This window comes from Macaca nemestrina, chromosome 17, assembly GCF_043159975.1.
Source record: "Macaca nemestrina isolate mMacNem1 chromosome 17, mMacNem.hap1, whole genome shotgun sequence".
NCBI classification, from domain to species: domain Eukaryota; kingdom Metazoa; phylum Chordata; class Mammalia; order Primates; family Cercopithecidae; genus Macaca; species Macaca nemestrina.
In genome coordinates this window covers 43,693,213-43,705,050 of record NC_092141.1, presented here as the reverse complement: position 1 = coordinate 43,705,050, position 11,838 = coordinate 43,693,213, and the positions used below count along the sequence as shown (strand labels likewise).

The 11,838-nt window shown below is 52.2% G+C and overlaps 1 protein-coding gene across 1 annotated transcript; it reads left to right on the top strand.

Annotated features, from left to right (window-relative positions):
• The first annotated feature begins 595 nt into the window (after positions 1–595).
• LOC105485144 (notchless homolog 1) lies at positions 596–11,340 on the top strand. Its single transcript, XM_011747352.3, has 13 exons — positions 596–665; positions 796–939; positions 2,815–3,032; positions 3,563–3,642; positions 5,271–5,347; positions 5,523–5,620; positions 5,976–6,168; positions 6,672–6,807; positions 6,954–7,000; positions 8,049–8,251; positions 9,979–10,138; positions 10,248–10,318; positions 10,951–11,340. Exons 1-13 carry the CDS (start codon positions 600–602, stop codon positions 10,961–10,963), a joined length of 1,506 nt encoding a protein of 501 aa, XP_011745654.2. The 5' UTR covers positions 596–599; the 3' UTR covers positions 10,964–11,340.
• Positions 11,341–11,838: the final 498 nt, after the last annotated feature.

The following is an 11,838-nucleotide window of genomic DNA, read 5'->3' as shown; positions in this document are numbered from 1 at the left end:
TCTCAAAGTGCCGGGATTACAGGCGTGAGCCACCACGCCCAGCCTTAACTTGACCCATTTTTTAAAAGGATACTAATTTCTAGGCCAGGCGTGGTGGCTCACACTTGTAATCCCAGCACCTTGGGATGCTGAGGCTGGGGAGTTGGGGAGTCTCTGCCTGAGTTCAGGAGTTTGAGACCAGCCCGGGCAACGTAGTGAGAACTCGTCTCTAAAAAAATGAAGAAAAATAACCGGGCAGGGTGTCGTGTGCCTGTACTCCAGGCTACGCGGGAGGCTGAGGTGGGAGGATCCCTGGGTCCGAAAGTTCGAGACTGCAGTGAGCCATGATGGCGCCACTGCCCTCCAGTCTGGGCAAAGGAGTGAAACTTTGTTTCAAAATAAAATAAAATTAAAATGGGACTAGAATCCCTGTTGTGAAGAGTCGAAAGTTGACTGTGTCCTCTAAGACCCTGGGAAAAAATAAATGTGAAGGCTGCTGAGGGGCGGGAGGAGCACCAGGTAAACCCATTTCTAACCCCTGAGGCGTGCGCAGCGGGACGCTTCTCCTCCCCAACAGCAGAGGGCGATGTGGCCGGCGGCTACCCCGCCCGACCACGGAGATGGCGCTCTGTCTGCCGGGCTCTTTCTCCTCCACGTGGGTACGCAGGATGGCGGCGGCAGTGGCGGTGGGTGTGCGTGGATGGGGGCGGGGGGCGTCGCGGCGCTAGGGCCCGGGTCCCTGAGGCCGGAGGGAAACGAAGTGGGGCTCTTCCGGGCGGGCGACGAGACTGACTCCCGCCCCGCTTTCTCGCGCAGGACGAGTCGGTGGCGCGCGATGTGCAGCGGTTGCTAGTGCAGTTCCAGGATGAGGGCGGGCAGCTGCTGGGCTCCCCGTTCGACGTGCCCGTGGACATCACCCCGGACAGGCTGCAGCTCGTGTGCAACGCGCTACTGGCCCAGGTGAGCGGCTGCCAGGGCGGTCTCGCATCTCCACCCCCGGGCGGGTGCGGTGGGGGAATCAGATGACCGAGGGTCTGCGGTTCACGGTCCCCCCGCTAACGGTCTGTGGTGACCCACCCGGCGTGAGTTCCCACCTATGTCAGAGATGGAATCTGTGGCAAAGCGCTTTACACGCCAACCATCGGCGTCCACCTGTGGAGACGGGCCTAGCTTTGAACGCATTGGATACTGTATTTCATTGATTCCTTGTCACAGTCCCCCAAGATGGGGCACGTTAATATCTCCATTTTACAGCGTGGCCTGGAGGGACTCAATTATTTGCACGATACTATGTAGTAGGTAGCAGAGTTGGAATTGGAACCCAAAACTATCTGAGTACCCCTGCCTTTTTTTTTTTTTTTTTTTTTTTTGAGACGGAGTCTCGCTCTGTTGCTAGGCTGGCAAGCTGGAGTGCAGTGGTGTGATCTCGGCTCACTGCAATCTCTGCCTTCCGGGTTCAAGCGATTCTCCTGCCTCAGCCTCCCAAGTAGCTGGGACCACAGGTGCGCGCCACCACGCCCAGCTAATTGGTAGAGACGGGGGTTTCACCACGTTGGCCAGGATGGTCTCGATCTTTTGACCTCGTGATCTGCCCGCCTTGGCCTCCAAAGTGCTGGGGATTACTGGCGTAAGCCACCGCGCCAGGCCTTTGCTTTTAAACTTTAAGCCAGTGTGTTTACTGAAGAGCTGCCCTGGGGACAGAAAAGGTCCTTAAAATTGCAGTTCCTGGACCCCGTCCCAGGCTTACTAAACCAAACTCTAGGATGAAGTAGAAAGTCTACATTTTTTTAACAGGCTTTTTGGGTGCTTTTTACAGAAATACAGTGTGGTGTGGTAGTTTGGGAAACACTGCATAATGCTATATGTTAATCCTATCTTGGACCTAAAGAACCTGAATTAATCATTGGCAATGGGACATCGAACAAATTACTTAGTTGTTCTGAGCCTCTGCTTTTGAAACTGTCAGTAGGAATATTAGCATCTACTTCCCAGGGTTGTTATGAGATGCAGATAAAGAATTTCAGGCGGGGTGCGGTGGCTCATGCCTATAATCCCAGCACTTTGGGAAGCTAAGGTCGGCAGATCACTAGAGGTCAGGAGTTCGAGACCAGCTTAGCCAATATAGCGAAAACAGTCTCTACTGAAAATACAAAACTTAGCCGGGCGTGGTGGCAGGCGCCTGTAGTCCCAGTTCCTCAGGAGACTGAAGCAGGAGAATTGCTTGAACCCAGGAGGTGGAGGTTGCAGTGAGCTGAGATTTCACCACTGCACTCCAGCCTGGGCAACAGAGCGAGACTCCATCTCAAACACAAAAAGAAAAAAGAGTTTCTGAGTGCTGTGTAAGTGTCCTACAACTGCTGTTTAGTGATTTAAAAGGTCTTGCTCGGCTGGGCACAGTGGCTTACACCTGTAATCCCAGCACTTTGGGAGGCCGAGGCAGGTGGATCACCTGAAGTCACGAGTTTGAGACCAGCCTGGCCAACGTAGTGAAACCCTGTATCTACTAAAAATGTAAAACAGCCGGGCGTGGTGATGGGCGCTTGTAATCCCAGCTACTCGGGAGGCTGAGGCAGGAGACTCTTAAACCCAGGAGGCAGAGGTTGCAGTGAGTAGAGATTGCACCACTGCACTCCAGCCTGGGTGACAGAGTGAGACTCTTGTCTCAAAAATAAATAAATAAAAGGTCTTGCTCAATGGGCAATGATGGGGGTATCCCTAGCACAGTGGCTGAAAAGAAGAAGCTTCACCCCCCACAGCTCAGCAGGGAGCATCCCCGGCAGAGGGTGCCCCTGCACATCCTTTGATGAAGGGTTGCCCTTTACCATTGTCCTTCAGGAGGATCCTCTGCCACTGGCTTTCTTTGTCCACGATGCTGAGATCGTCTCCTCACTGGGGAAGACGTTGGAGTCCCAGGCAGTGGAGACTGAGAAGGTCCTAGACATCATCTACCAGCCACAGGCTGTCTTCAGAGTCCGGGCCGTGACTCGCTGCACCAGCTCCTTGGATGGTCACAGTGAGGCAGTCATTTCTGTGGCCTTCAGCCCCACGGGAAAGTAAGGACAGCTGCAGACTCATGGAGGGGGTATGTGGGGGTGCAGCCTCTGCCTGGTGTGGGGAGGGTCCCCCAGAGTTGTAACTGATGGGGCCTAAGGGCTGCTTACCATTGACCCAAGCTCTGGACTCAGCTTGCCATTAAGGGACTTCCTCAGTAGGGCATGGTCCCCAAAGGCTAAGGACCCCTGCCTTGGACAAACCTTTCCTGGACTTGATTTCTCAAGATCTGAGCTGTGTGACTTGTATAAATCACTTAACCTTTCTGAGTTAATTTTTCATCTGTGAAACCGGGATTAGTTGCTTATCTCAAACTTAGGAAGGCAATGAGAACTTCAAAAGCTGGTTATAGCTGTGGGGAGGACAGAAATGGCCTCCTGGGGTATTCTCCCAGAGGGCAGCATCATTATTGTCTTTCTCCTTTTCAGGGTCGAGGAAAGAGTCCAGTTCCATATTCTGTTCACAGAAAGTGATTGAATAGGTGGCAGGAATGCACATATGCCGTATCAAGCATCCTCTGTTCTTCCCCCAGGTACCTGGCCAGTGGCTCTGGTGACACCACCGTGCGCTTCTGGGATCTCAGCACGGAGACACCACATTTCACATGCAAGGGTCAGTATGCAATTAGCCATTTAGGGGATCTTCTTTCTTTTTTTGAGACAGGGTCTTGCTCTGTCGACCAGGATGGAGTACAGTGGTGCAGTCATAGCTAACTTGAACTCCTGGGCTCAAGCTTCGAACTCCTGGGCTCAAGCAGTCCCCCTACTTCAGGCTCCAGAGTAGCTGGGACGACAGGCACTTGCCACCACACCTGGCTCGTTTTTTGTTTTCATAGAGATGAGGGTCTCACTTTGCAGATTACAACCCCTTAATATCCAGTTGGTGGCTGTCTGTTCCTAGGTAGAGACCATGTCCTTGAGCGCAGCCAGCCACTTAGACACAAGCAGAAACTGCACCAAGGAGTCGATATGGGACGTGGGGAAAGGCTGACTGACTGGTAGCAAGGAGAACCTAATTTAAATCCTGCCTCTGCCACAGTGGTTTTCAAACTTGAGCACAAATCAGAATCGCCTCACCTTAGGGGCTTGTTAAAATACAGATTGCTGGCCGGGCACAGTGGCTCACGCCTGTAATCCCAGCACTTTGGGAGGCTGAGTCGTGCAGATCACAAGGTCAGGAGATTGAGACCATCCTGGCTCACACGGTGAAACGCTGTCTCTACTAAAAATACAAAAAATGAGCCGGGTGTGGTGTCGGGCGCCTGTAGTCCCAGCTACTTGGGAGGCTGAGGCAGAATGTCGTGATCCTGGGAGGCGGAGTTTGCAGTGAGCCGAGATGGCGCCAGTGCACTGCAGCCTGGGTGAGAGTGTGAGACTCCGTCTCAAAAAAACAAAAAATACAGATTGCTGGCCAGGCGTGGTGGCTCATATCTGTAATCCCAGCACTTTGGGAGGCCAAGGCAGGCAGATCACTTGAGGTCAGGAGTTCGAGACCAGCCTGACAGTGAAACCCCATTTCTACTAAAACTACAAAAATTAGCCAGGCATGGTGGCATGTGCTTGTAATCCCAGCTACTCGGGAGGCTGAGGCAGAAGAATTGCTTGAATCTAGGAGGTGGAGGTTGCAGTGAGCCGAGATGACACCACTGCACACCAGCCTGGGCGACAGAGTGCGACTCCGTTAAAAAAAAAAAAAGAAAACAAAAAAAATACAGATTGCCGGGTCCCACCCCCAGAGTTTTGGTTCTACTGGGCCTGGGTTAGGGCCTGGGAATTTGTGTTTCTAACAAGTTCCCAGGAGATGCTAATAATGCTGCTCTCGGGACCACACTTGAAGAACCACTGCTATACCAGACTGGTTGAGTGAACTTGTGTGTGTAGGGCATGTTCCCTTTCTAAGCTTCAGTCTTCTGGTCTGGAAAATGGGGATGATACTTCTTGCTTTGCTCCATACCTTAGAACCCTTGTGAGAATAACAAGGGATGACATGTACGAAAACACTTCATAGTATGTGTCACATAAGGAATCATTAGAGAGTGATGGTGTTATCCATGCAGCAAGATGCAGAGCTCTAACACTTGGGTTGCATTCTCTCCATCCCCAGAAAGCCTCATCGCTCCTTTTGTTCGATCATTCATTTATTCAAATGACTAAGGAGTACCTGGCACCTGCCAGGCACTGCTGGGCACTGGGAATAAAGACAGATGTAGTCCCTTATTTCTCCCTTCTCTGCTTTCTTAGGACACAGACACTGGGTCCTTAGTATATCGTGGTCTCCAGATGGCAAGAAGCTGGCCTCAGGCTGCAAGAATGGCCAGGTAGGTGGTGCTCAGGTTAACTAGGCAGAGACTCAAGGGCACCTTCCCTAGGGGACAGTTCAGAATCAGGTTCAGGAGTCTTCGGGGAGGGTTGGGTTGGAAGTGGTAGGCAGGGATTTTTGGTGGAGCCAGAGACCTGTTGGGGAGGATTATTCAGTGAACTTCTATCCTTCAGATTCTCCTCTGGGACCCAAGCACAGGGAAGCAGGTGGGCAGGACCCTCGCTGGCCACAGCAAGTGGATCACAGGCCTGAGCTGGGAGCCCCTCCATGCGTAAGTGACACTGATGGAGCTGGGACAAATGAGTCAGGGGATCAGAGACATCCCCTTTCCCTGCCCAATGCATAGAAGTTTTACGTGAGAGGACGAGATGGGCATGAGCTGAATGACCATGATGGCCTGTCAGGCATGGGAGAAGCGTATTCCAGGTGCGGACCTGCGTTGCTGCTTGGGAGAGGCTGCTCATCACAGGATCTGCTCGTTGCAACCACCTTGCAGTGCAGCCAGGTCTTGGTGTCAGAAAGCTGTCAAGAGATTGTCCATGGCCTTTGAGTTGGGAATGGGGAGGTGCCATGGGCAGACAGATGTTGCCAGGTCACAGATGAGGTCACATCTCCCTTCTCTGCAGGAACCCTGAGTGCCGCTATGTGGCCAGCAGCTCCAAGGATGGCAGTGTGCGGATCTGGGACACAACTGCAGGCCGCTGTGAGCGCATCCTCACCGGGCACACCCAGTCAGTCACCTGTCTCCGGTGGGGAGGGGACGGGCTTCTCTACTCTGCCTCCCAGGACCGCACCATCAAAGTCTGGAGGGCTCATGACGTAAGCACTGGGAGGGTTCAGTAACCAGTCCAGAAAATCTCACGTCACAAGATGCTGGCACTCAGAACAACCTTGACATCTGCGAGTTCAGTGTTTCCCAGATGTGTGCTGGCAGCCCTGGTCAAGGAAGGTGTTTTGGGAATGAGGAGTTCTGTGGTTGGTGCTGCATCATAGTGGAGATTGCAGAGTCCCCATGAGATCGTCACACTCCGGAAATTCCTCCTGTAGGACACCTGTTGAGCTTTGTCAGATCTACCATATCCCAAACGTATTGGACTGGAGCTGTTTACTCTGCCATACCTAACTCCTCTTCCGTGAAACATTTTCATGATCTGGACTCCATTTTACAAGTGGGGACAGACTTGACCCCAGAGGGGTGGTTTGATTAAGATCACAATGCATGAGTGAAGATGATTCTTAGTCCTGTACCACCCATCTCCTGGGGCTAATCTCCCAGGGATGGGGAGGAGTGTGTGTGTCTGACCTGACTCGCTCTGCCCTAGGGTGTGCTGTGCCGGACTCTGCAAGGCCACGGCCACTGGGTGAACACCATGGCCCTCAGCACTGACTATGCCCTGCGCACCGGGGCCTTTGAACCTGCTGAGGCCTCAGTTAATGCCCAAGACCTCCAAGGATCCTGTGAGTGATTGGGAGAAGGAAGAGCTGGGGCTGCTTGGGAAGGAGCCAGTTCTCTAGCTTAATGGGGAGTGTTTGCTCTTTGTATCAGATTTTCTAATCAGCCTTCTTCCTCATCTCCTCTTCTCCCCTCTGGTACCTGGACACAGTGCAGGAGTTGAAGGAGAGGGCTCTGAGCCGATACAACCTCGTGCGGGTGAGTGTGTGCCAGCCACATGCACCCCCAGCTCTGCCAGTCCTTAGCCAATCACTAAAACCCTCTCAGACCCTTCTCCCTTTTAGACCCAGCTCAGGCCGGGCGCGGTGGCTCAAGCCTGTAATCCCAGCACTTTGGGAGGCCGAGACGAGCGGATCACGAGGTCAGGAGATCGAGACCATCCTGGCTAACACGGTGAAACCCCATCTCTACTAAAAAATACAAAAAACTAGCCGGGCGAGGTGGCGGGCGCCTGTAGTCCCAGCTACTCAGGAGACTGAGGCAGGAGAATGGCATGAACCCGGGAGGTGGAGCTTGCAGTGAGCTGAGATCCGGCCACTGCACTCTAGCCTGGGCGACAGAGCGAGACTCCGTCTCAAAAAATAAATAAATAAATAAATAAATAGACCCAGCTCAGATGTACCTGTTCCAAAAAGTTGTTCTTCATAATCCTAGTTTGCAGTCCTAAAATATTAATGTGCTAGAGATCATTTTATTTCATTTTTTGTTTAGTTTATTTGCTTACCTATTTATTATATTTCCGACATGCTTCTTTTTTATTTTAGTTTATTGTTTTATTTAAGATTGTTTACACATTCACGTTCAAAAAATACAAAAAGGTAGATCACGGAGTCTCCCATCTCTGTTGTAGCATCCAGTGCTACCAATATCCTGAATCACCTTCCAGAGATTTAATATACACACATACACATGTCTATATACAGTATGTATGTATAAGCACACACACATACGTACATACATAAAATCCTACTCCTTTTAACACATTATTTTGTGCCTTGCTTTTTCTGTAATTGTGTATCTTAAAAATATTTTTCTACATGCACGTAGAGTTTCTTTTGCCTTTTGGATGAAGTGACTTGCCTGGGATCACGTGCGAGTGAGTGGCCAACCCAGTCCTCATTGCTTCTAGTGCTGGCCTCTCTCTGTCCCTGGCATTGAGTAATCAGGATGTATGTTTGCTGCCAAAGTTGGGCCCTCCTTCTTTCTGAGACCACACCCAACACAGTGTGCTTTCTGCCTCCCCTAGGGCCACGGTCCAGAGAGGCTGGTGTCTGGCTCAGATGACTTCACCTTATTCCTGTGGTCCCCAGCAGAGGACAAAAAGCCTCTCACTCGGATGACAGGACACCAAGCTCTCATCAACCAGGTGCTCTTCTCTCCTGACTCCCGCATCGTGGCTAGTGCCTCCTTCGACAAGTCCATCAAGCTGTGGGATGGCAGGACGGGCAAGTGAGTGGGGGTGGGTACTGCCCCTCTGTAAGGAGTGAATAGTGGGAGTGGCTTGGCACTGCCACTTACTAGCTATGTGGCCTTGGCAGGTATTTGGATTTTCTAAGCCACTGTTTCCTCTTTGGTAATATGCAGACCCCCTGCCTCTCAGCTTTGTTACAAGGGTTTGTTTGTTTGTTTTAGAGATGAGTTTCACTCTCGCCTGGTGTTCAAGTGGCTGGAGTGCAGTGGCACGATCTTGGCTCATTACAACCTCTGCTTCCTGGGTTCAAGTGATTCTCCTGCCTCAGCCTCCCAAGTAGCTGGGATTACAGGCCTCTGCCACCGTGCCTGGCTAATTTTTGTATTTTTAGTTGAGACGGGGTTTCACCATGTTGACCAGGCTGGTCTTGAACTCCTGGGCTCAAGTGATCCAAATGCTTTGGCCTCCCAAAGTGCTGGGATTATAGGTGTAAGCCACCACGCCTGGCCTAGTTACAAGGATTTAATGAGACAGTATGTTTAGGACCCACACTAAATGGTCACTAAAAATGCTAGTTCAGGCCAGGTGCGGTGGCTCATGCTTGTAATCCCAGGACTTTGGGAGGCCGAGGCAGGCGGATCACCTGAGTTCAGGAGTTTGAGACCAGGCTGACCAACATGGCAAAACCCTGTCTCTACCAAAATACAAAAATTAACCAGGCGTGGTGGTACATTCCTATAATCCCAGCTACCCCTGAGGCTGAGGCAGGAGAATCGTTTGAACCTGGGACACGGAGGTTGCAGTGAGCCGAGATCACACCACTGCACTCCAGCCTGGGCAACAGAGTGAGACTCTGTCTCAAGAAAAAGCTAGTTTATGTCTTAGGAGAGAAGTGATCTTAGAGCTAGCTGAAGTGGTAGGGCTGTAGCCCTGGAGAAGGTGAAGTGGTGGTAGGTAGGCTTGTGGTACAAATGTTACTTGGACCTCCTCAAAGTGTGGGCCACAGACCAGTGGCATCAGCATCACATGGGAGCTTGATAGAAATGCAGAGTCCTGGCCCCCACTCAGACCCTGTGGATCTGATTCTTCATTTTAATAAAGTTACCAGGTGACTCTGCTACGCATTCTAGTGTGGGAACCCTTGGTGTGATGAGGCACAATGCCCTTGGGGTTAATCGGATCAGAGGAGAGGCAAAGGCAGAGGCAAGGGGAGAAAAAGAGCCAGGAATACCTTGTTGGGGTTGAAGGGGGACCTCTGCATCAGTCACTGTGTTTTCACACAGCAACCCTTTAACATAGGTAATTGGGTTCCTTTTTAAAATAAGGAAACTGAGTCTCAGAGAGGCCTGATGGTTTGTCCAAAGAGAAACAGCTCGACTGTGTTGATGTGAAAGTTCAGGTCGGCCTGGCCCACTGTTACTCCATGCCACCTGTCAGCAGGCACCTGCTGCTTGGGGGGATGTCAGGCAGATGGGCTAAGCAGATGGCCACGTTGGAGTCTAAGGCATGCAAAGTTGTGCAGGTATGGAGGGCAAGCAAGAGGCATGCTAGAAGCTACTCATTTGCAGAAGTTTTACAAATTGTAATGACTGGTAATGATTAAAATGGCCTCGGATGGGGACCAGGCAGTATGATTTTGTAAAAGTTCCCAGGTATTTCTAACAAACAGCCAAGGTTGAGAACCATGACCATGAGCATAGGGGACCCTTCAGACGTGTTGGAAGATCTAACTCAGACTAAGATCCATCATTGTCTTCTGGACCAGGTACCTGGGTTCCCTACGTGGCCACGTGGCTGCCGTGTACCAGATTGCATGGTCAGCTGACAGCCGGCTCCTGGTCAGCGGCAGCAGTGACAGCACACTGAAGGTGTGGGATGTGAAGGCCCAGAAGCTGGCCATGGACCTGCCCGGCCACGCGGATGAGGTAGGGTCAACCCTCGGGCAGAGGCGGGATTGGGATTGGAGCCTGGCTGTCTCCCTCTCACCACCTCACCTGCCTTCCTCCTCTGCCTCCCTCCTCTGCCTCCCTTTAGGTATATGCTGTTGACTGGAGTCCAGATGGCCAGAGAGTGGCAAGTGGTGGGAAGGACAAATGCCTCCGGATGTGAGTGTGGGGGAGGTGGTGGTTGGCGTGCTTGGCCCTCCTGACCCTAAGCCAGTCCCTCTTTGCACACTTTCCCTTATGGCATAGAATTCCACAGGGTCCTCCAGGTGCTCAGACTGTCCTGAGGAGGTGTGTGGAGCCAGGTTCTCAGTGGGCAGGTGGGAGGGCAACCGGAATAACAGAGGCAATAGGATACCCTCTTAGAGGACGCGTCCAGGTCTTTCTGTCACTGGACTTCAGAGTCCCAAGACACGAGTTCAAATCCTAGTTCTGCCAATGAGTAATTACAGAGAACTTGGTTAATCAGTCTCTTGGGAATTATCAAACCATCGTAGACAGGATCAAAAATAGGAGGGTAAGCACTCTGGAAGCTAAAGTGTCGTGTGCTTATAAGGGATTGTGACTATTTGGTGGTGGGCATCCCAGGGGCCAGGCCCTGGGTGGAGGTCCTGGCGGCAGCAGACAGTGGGTGGGCAGCCTGAGTTTGGGTAGCCAGAGCAGAGACGGTCGCCTGGCTCTTGGTGACTCTGAGGGTGGACCACAGGCCGTCCGTCAGTTGACACTGGGATTATATGACAGCCTCCCTTTCCTGAGGTGGCATCTCCATCCTGACACCCTTCCCTTCTCCACAGATGGAGGAGATGAGAAGGCCTGCAGTTCTCTCTGACCCCCACCTGGACTCGGCCTCTGCCAGCCGCCTTTCCTGCCAGAGAACAAAGACTCGGGTGGCAGCGCACACACCCTTCCCACCAGTGGGGACCTGAGAATGCGCGTGGCCTGCTGTCCTCGACAGACCCGAGTGGGGTCTTCCCACAGATCCCCTGCTTGTGGCACACCCCAGAGCCAGAAATCGAAGGTCACAGGAAGTTGTCACCGAACTTGGCCTGTGTCTGCTACTCTATACCTTACTGGTACAGACGGGGGTGGTGGGCGGCCAGGCTCTGTGAGTGGGCCGCTAGTGTCAACTCTGTACAGGGTCAGACCCCAGGTTCTATGACCAAATAAATAACTTATGTTTTGTGTGTTGGGTTCTAATTCCTTGTCCTAGAATCCCCAGAACTCAATCAAGGAACTGTGCTAAATCAGATTGTCCAGCCCCCTCCCTTGCACTGGACTACGCCAAAACCACACTGACCAGGCACTTGCCTTCCCTGTCTTCCCCCGTGTCGGTAAGAGAGAGGCCAGTCGTGATAGTGGCCAAGGAGAATCTAGGGCTATGTTGTTGTCCACTGCAGTAGGCACCGGCCATATGTGGCTGCTAGCATGAAATAGAAGTGCAGTTCCTCTGCCACACGGGGTAAGGCCTCCAGTATTGGACAGCGCACAGAAAGGTTTTCGTCATTCAGAGGGTTCTGCTGGCCAGCCCTGCTCTAGGGGACACCTCTGCCTTCCCGTAGCACACTGCCTGAGGCCCTGCCAGGCACCAAGCACTTCCCTGGGCCCTCAGGATAGAGCGGGGAAGGTGATGGTTCTTCCAGAGGATTCCCTCAGATGGGGAGGCAGCAGTAAGCTGCCAAGTG

Coding starts and splice junctions, on each gene's coding strand:
- LOC105485144 (XM_011747352.3), top strand. CDS start 600: ATGGCGCTCTGTCTGCCGGGCTCTTTCTCCTCCACGTGGGTACGCAGG. Junction 3,033..3,562: donor GCCTTCAGCCCCACGGGAAA/GTAAGGACAGCT, acceptor TTCTTCCCCCAG/GTACCTGGCCAGTGGCTCTG. Junction 7,001..8,048: donor GCCGATACAACCTCGTGCGG/GTGAGTGTGTGC, acceptor TGCCTCCCCTAG/GGCCACGGTCCAGAGAGGCT.